Genomic DNA, 7307 nt, shown 5'->3' on the forward strand with positions numbered 1-7307 from the left:
GCTTGTTTCATAACCTGTCTGTAAGTATGTGTCTGCTGCAGTGAGCTGTCTCTCCCAGGGGTTGGGTGTATCCCAGCCAGTGCAGTAAAATGCTGTTGGGATCTTCTTTGGTTTATCTGGAGCATGCATGAGCAGAACTGGATCTCCAAACAGCCAGTCGTCTGGACCCTTTCCCCTTTCCGTTTTCCCATCGAGGAATTTATTATGAATCTCTCGTCTTTATTTTTTCTTCTAAATGACTGAAGTGAAGCAAATATTTCGCAGCTGCCCACATTTTCAATGACTTCATTAGAACTGGAGGCACTGGTCTCATGCTGCACGTGCCTAGTCTCGCGAGGATTTCTCCCCCGTTTTTTGTTTTTTTTTTGTTTTTTACGACACACACACACATACACACACACCATCATCATCACTCCTCCTCCCCGGGCCCCTCCCTTTCCGTATCTGCTCGCCTCTCTCCTCTCTTTTCAGTCTTGCTTGCCTGTCAGAAAGGTGCTCCAGTATCGGAGGCTAGGCTACCCTTCTCTCGGACCCCCCTCCCCCGTACGAGAGCCAGCCGCCGTCGAATCCCCCCCCCTCCGCCCAAGGCTAGGGCTCCCCACCCCTCTTTCTCTCTCACGGCTCCAACCATGGCGACCACCGCTACTTCCACCCGGTTCACCGACGAGTACCAGCTGTACGAGGAGCTCGGGAAGTAAGCAGCATCGTGTTTGGCTTGTCGTTTTGTCCCCCACCCCCGCAGCAGCAGCAGCACCACCAGCAGCAGCAGCCTCGCTTGAACATTATTTTTGTTTAGCCAGCTTAGAATGTGATATCCGGCACAAAATGCGCATTGGGCGAGTTTTGGTGATTTGTTTGTGTGTTTTAGAGCCGGGGTGCTTACTGTCGTCTGCTAAAACAGCCGTTTGCTGTCGGCTAACTGAACTAGCATCTCCCGCAGTAACGGACGTGCTACAATGGCTGATATTGATAAACTAGCCGAGTTAGCCCGCTACTGTTTCTCCTGTAAAGACGAGATAATCACACTGAGGATGGTGCAGTGACAGCTGTTCGCCCTTCCGCGTTCGCCAGCCGGTCTTTTCTGGTCTGCTGGAGCCGCCAGCGGGGCCCCGGGAGACTCCGGAGTCGCAGCCCTCTGACATTTAACCGGCCCACGGCTCAGTCTGACAGCTCTGTGCGGGCTCGGTGTACCTGCGGCTAACTAGGCCGGCCACTGTTGATAGTTTCCCCCCCATAGAATAATTTCTGTAACCACGTTGAGTTTGGCTACGTACCCCTGAATTTTTAGATCAGGAAGTTATTCGTTGCTGGATTCGCGGGGTTGTGCTTGCAGTGAAATAATGTCAGTCTGACACCGACCGACACCGACTGACCATCAGTTGTCAATAAAAGCTTTCTCCTTATGGATCTGTCATACAGCTGCTTCTCCGCTGTTGTGGCCCTTTACAGGGTAGGAGGCAGGGGTGTGTTTTCTCGGTATTGTGATGACTGTTACACAGAATTATGTGACCCAAATACTTCACCAATTGGGAAATTTATTACCACTGGTAAGTGTTTAATCGGACTTTGTCCTGCAGACCTCACCCTTAAGGGGGCTTTACTACTGTTTGTCACTATTTTTAAAATCAAAACACAAGATGCATTAAATTTGACAGGAGTGATTACTTGTATGCAGCTACTGTATGTATGCAGCTATGTTTTTTTAATGATTAACCTGTTGACAATTTGTATTTTTATTCTTGGCAATTTCATGTTTTTCAAGGTATTATTTGATCTTTAGAGTAACATTTTCTAAAATAAAATGTACAGAAAGATTTGCGACTCTTGGCTAAACTAAAACACATCACTTTATAAAAAGTACATCAGACTGATTATAATTACGGTTGATGCAATCAATTACATTAATCTAAAGTGATCCAAATTGGCAAAGTTTTCAAAGTGTTGCATGTCAAAACTATATAATCTGAAAGAGCATTAAGCTTTTCACTTGATCCTAAGATTATCTATGTTGGTTAATTTTTTTTTAAATGCTGAAATTCTGCAGTGATTTAGGTCCCTTAATTTACATTGTTCTTTTTTTGATGAACAATTTTCAATTTTTATTAGTAGCTAAGTGGTTAAATGACTGGTAATTTATTTGCAGCCTTACACTTCTTGTTCAAAAATCAGATTTTCCTCATTAAAATATCAACAGAGGAACATTTTGTCTTGAAACAAAATATTCAGGTTATTTTTTTTTTTAAAAGTAAACCTTACCGCTAAATCTTGAACTACTGATATGAAATGGTTAAAAAAAAAAACAGGAAATGTGTTAATTACTTAGTCTAAGCAGTGATCGGAGCATTAGAAATGCTCCGATCACTGCCAGTCACCCGGATTGGCAGTTAATTTTCCGTGTTATGTATAAATGATACCATGTGATCTGGCAAAGTGGAAAAATTATCTGGCAATAAATTCACCTAATTTAGACATAAAACATGCAAAATACTTGCAGACACAAAACAGCAGCTATTCAGTCGACAACTGAAAAACCTGCAATTAGTAAAATGATATTTAACATCAAGGTTCTCAGTACCATAAATTATACATGAGTCAAATAAACATCACAAATAAATAATGTCAGGAAAAAGGAGAAACATTCATTTAATGTTAAATGCAGGTTGCATCAAAATAAACAATCCTGAGTTACTAAATCAAAACTTCCTGAGAGCATGGCTAATTGTTCTGTACTGGTTCTGATTGGCCAGCTGGTTAATGCTGGTTCTGATTGGTGGAGTAATTCTGCAGAACACAGGGAGGAAACAGAGGAGATCGATACTTTCCCCAAGAGATTATCTGTCTCGGGTTAGGACATAGCGAATGTTTTATGTAAAATAAATATTTCGTTTTTGTTTAAGTTGCATGCTGCAACTTTAAGCAGACGTTCGGTGTGAGAGTTCACTGCCGGGTGGAGCAGAAACCCCTGTCTACTACCAGTAGCGCGTAGCGACGGCCCAGACGCGAGAGCAGAACCCAGGATCTTACACCGCCAGCTCAAAGACTTAAATTATTTTTTGGTTTATTTGTTTAGCTTTCTGGCCGTCATGCTGATCCGGGCGAGTGTTGGTAGTTGTGCACTGCTGTACCGGCAGAGTGATCCCAACAAACGTCTTTTTTACCTGCAGTGAGCCTCGATGTAGCCAAACTCCGTCAACTGTTTGTTTTTTTAAATATTAGATTCGATGTGTTGATGCATTTTGACGTGCTTCACCCCCGAGATGTTTTTCCCCATTCACTCTCAGAGTGTTGTAGTTCTACACAACATTAGGATTTGCGATTGCGCAGTATGAAGGAAAGAGGAGATAAGCTGCGAAATGAGATTCAGGTGATCGGTTTTAGTGATCGGCAGCAAGAGTCGGTGATCGGCGATCACAATCACATACATTTTCACGGAAATCGGCTGATTATGTTCGGTGGCCGATCGATCGGCACACTTCTACTAACCATGTGCTCATGTATAAAGTAAGTTTTTCTTTTTGAAACACGAATTCGGTTGATTTCAGATTATTCAAGCAAGGTTTTGTCAGACTACAACTTAAATAAACCCGTAATGTTTTGTAAAAAGTAATTTAATTTTAAATAGATAAATAAGGCATCTTAGAAATTCTCGAAACTGCATAATAACGATTTAATGAGTAGCTTTTGAGGCAAAAGTACAGCTAGCAGCAAAATGACAATGAAATGATTACAGAACAGTGAGCAACTTGCCTTTTGTAACTAAATTTTCTACAGACCTAAAATGGACTCGTCGTATTTAATTTTTGAATACAAGAGAAACAGAAGTAATAAACCTGGTGTGTTTTAATATTCTAATGTACATTGAAATGTAAGATTGTGGGTTCACGAAGTGAGATTTTAGGTATTTTATAAACAACTAAAATTCTTAAGAAAAATGTTGTTTTCACAAAGAAAAGCTCCCCAACTTTGAAAAAATTGCATAATTTACTCCAGATTTGACTTGTTTATTCCAGTTTGCATTATTGTCAAGTAGAATAAAGGTTTCACAAATCTGTGTTTGTAAACCAGTATAAAATTATCCAGTCCAGATTCAACCAGATCAAATGTAGTAGATTTTTAACTAGAGATCATCAAATGCAGTCCGTTCTCATCAAACAAACCCCTGATTAATATTCCTTTAGCTTGGCTCTCATAGACTACAAGAAAATGAAATGCCTACTTATCATTTCATACTTCTTAGAAATCGTTTGTATATTGTCTGATGCGGTTATTTTTAAAAGTGTTGGAGGTTTCTTTAATGGCTTTGTGTTTGGTGTTGTCCATCCTGATGAGCAGTTTGCGAGCAGACTGTCAAGAACTGCTTTCTGTCTGAAACGTAGACTTTGGCAAACTTGAAGCATTGCCATGAGACAAGTTTCTCTTCAGCAAGAAAATGACAGGGAATGTTGAGATTAGAGCTGTAAAGTATGTTGAATTGCAAAAACAACTTAAGCTGCGATATTTGATGGCATGTTGTATTTTAAGTTGTACATATGCAAATTCTGCATCTCAGTAATGCATCTGGCCTATTAGAGGGCCGTTCACTTTCCTCTACGTTCACACTTAATGTGTGCTTGCAGTGTCTGATGCTAAAACTAATAAAACTGTGATTAAATAAAGCCAGTGATGTAAATTGACATTGCTCATTGGTGCTGGTCATTTTAGCCATGAATAAATTTTAACGTGTAACAAGAAGCCACTGAGTTATTTATTTGGTGCAATTTTCACCTCGGTAGATGCCCACTTGTTATTTAAACACTGTCCAACTCACAGTTTTTACGTCGGTGAGCCTCAGAACGAGGCCGTCAGAAAGCAGAGTTGGCGAGGAATTGCAAAATGGGACGTGGTGTAAACTGTGCTCCATTAAAAACTAACTGCTGGTATTTGCTGGTTCTGCGCTGTCAGACTCTTTATGTTACGTTTGTGGCCAAATCATGGAGCCTTGTTGTGAAACTAGCCTGTGGATGAAGTTGTCCAAGATGAGAGCGAAAGGACACGGTGTTGGGCAAAGAATTAAAGATATTGTGGTACATTCAGTAATCGGGTTTTAACTGTGGAAAATTGTGAATGATGAAAAGCTTAACTTCCCAAGATAGCTGAGTGATTACTAACTTTGTCAAATCTGTCTGGTCTTGGGGATAAGGGCATGGTAAGCATTTTATTGCTAATAAAATAAGTCTTATTGACCAGAATTATCTATAATTATGGAATGCTGTCTTATTTTTTGACAACTATTGAGAAATTTGATAATAGATTGGTGTTTTTCACTAGGCTTCCTTAGACAAGAGAGATAACAATCCTTAGTGATACATTAATCACAATTATTTAGAGAGAATTGATAATTATTGGTTCTTTTCCTTCAGTAACTCACATTAAGATGGTGATGACTTGTATATTTCAGCCTGCCTGGATACTTGCAGTGCAGCCATTGTTCACTAAGCGAGGCAAGCTCTACATGCCTGCTATGTCTGGAAAGAGCTTTCCAGTAATGCCTCATCTGGTCACCACAAATATAACAGAAATTTTAAAGCATCAAATGTGTTGCCATTCAGGATTTCCCCCATTATAAGGCCACCAGGCCACCAGGCTTAGCATTGCTTATTTATTCAAGTTTTTTTTTTAACGTTTACATTTTTTTCAAGAGCTTATAGTTGGTGTTCAGGTATTAATCCTCCAATTTTCAAAATAACACAAAATTATTAAGTGATATTTTCAAATTTCTTGTCAACTTTGAACACATTTTTAACTCAAAAATGCGATGGGCCACTGGATGAATGACTGCCGAGCGCCCAACCACCGGGCTTTGCCAGTTTTCTGGGGGAAGCCTTGCCATTGGATATATTTTGGACACCGTTTATATTTTTACCCAGTTACAAAAAGACAAACCATTAAGAAAAAGGAAACAAAGGGACAACAGGAGCATCAGGTTTTTATTTATAAGTTGATACAGACTTAACATTTTTTCACAGTTTGTAATATGCAATGTTAAGATGCTGTTGGTTGGCGTTTGCAAAGCAGCCAATCCAGAAGTACTATTTATTTTCCTCGGTGCTGATTGGCTAAACTTTCTTGAGAGGTAACAAGGAAGATTGTCGAAATTATGACGTCTCAAGTGTTTGCTGATTTTAGCTATTCATGTGAGGCTAAATCACAGTTTCTAAGACGATCCTCTTTTTTTCCATTGATAATTATTTATGATGCAATCCCTATTTATTAAGAAGTTTGCTGATAAAAGGAAGTGATTCTCACTAACCAAGGCATACGTACTTTCCAGTGTAAAGTTGCTGCATTTTAGGACAAAGTGAAACTTTGTCAGTAGTTAACAATACTAGTACATTTTGAAGAGCCACTAATTCAGTGATCAGTTGGTCTGAAATGCAAACAAAATAATTAACAAAATGGAATCATTTCAGAAACGGTAAGTTCTCGGGTCTTTCGTCAATATCCTATTAAGGGACCTGACTCCGTGTGTATACCAGTGAATGGCACCTACTTTTTGCCAGTTGCCTCTGACATTGCAGTGCTACTCGGCCACTACGTCTTGAAACTACAAAGTATCATTCATATTACTGAAGGCTGATATGGCAATCGTTGGACTCCAGTTTTTCTTTTTACAATCTTGTTTTAAAGAATTTAAGCCTAATTCTAAACGGAAGATATTTCCTTTTCAGTTTCTTTAATAAATTTGCATATTCTTAAGCCAATTTCTGGCTTACTTTGAGGTTTGAAAAGCAGGTTCCGACTTGGGCTGATTCAGATTTTTGTTTTTTGTTTAGTATTTTCAGTATTTCACCGGCCAGTCATGAGCCAGTCAAAGAAAAAAATCGGCCTATAATGATTTCTGGTTGGTTGATTGGTGCATCTCCAGACAACTTGGGAGGAGATGATGATAACTGATGCAAAAAGTTGGATTTCGAGTAGCCAAAACTCTTTTCAGGTCACAAAATCTATATGCTGACAGACTTTCAAACAATAAAAAGCAAATCAGGCTGCTAGTGTAAGGTGTCTCCCCTTTTCTTTTACCTAAATCATCAGCAACAGCAGCCAGAGGAGGAGGACATTGCTCCTATAAAGATATACTGTCCTTAATTTGCAGCTGCCATTTCCACTCTGCCCCCTGTAATTGAGATAAATCAATGGCACCAATAGTGCAGCCAGTGTACACACCTACACATCGTCCAAAGTGGATCCGCTTTCTCCCCTGATTCTCCCCTGGACCTGACTCTGCTTTTGTCTCTGCGATCATTATGTTAATGCATTTTATTTATATA

General features: G+C 39.7%; 1 protein-coding gene across 10 annotated transcripts in view; it reads left to right on the plus strand.

Moving 5' to 3' along the window:
- Positions 1-529: 529 nt before the first annotated feature.
- The window catches only part of LOC103145144 (calcium/calmodulin-dependent protein kinase type II subunit gamma-like), a 64695-nt gene continuing 57917 nt past the window's right edge, over positions 530-7307 (plus strand). For all 10 annotated transcript variants that reach the window (XM_016676595.1, XM_016676596.1, XM_016676597.1 and 7 more), the window contains exon 1: positions 530-694. In XM_016676595.1, coding sequence (XP_016532081.1) covers positions 630-694 — 65 coding nt within the window. In that variant the 5' untranslated portion in view covers positions 530-629. The remainder of the gene's footprint in view (positions 695-7307) is intronic.

This window comes from Poecilia formosa, unplaced genomic scaffold, assembly GCF_000485575.1.
Source record: "Poecilia formosa unplaced genomic scaffold, Poecilia_formosa-5.1.2 Scaffold136, whole genome shotgun sequence".
In the NCBI taxonomy this organism is placed as follows: Eukaryota; Metazoa; Chordata; class Actinopteri; order Cyprinodontiformes; family Poeciliidae; genus Poecilia; species Poecilia formosa.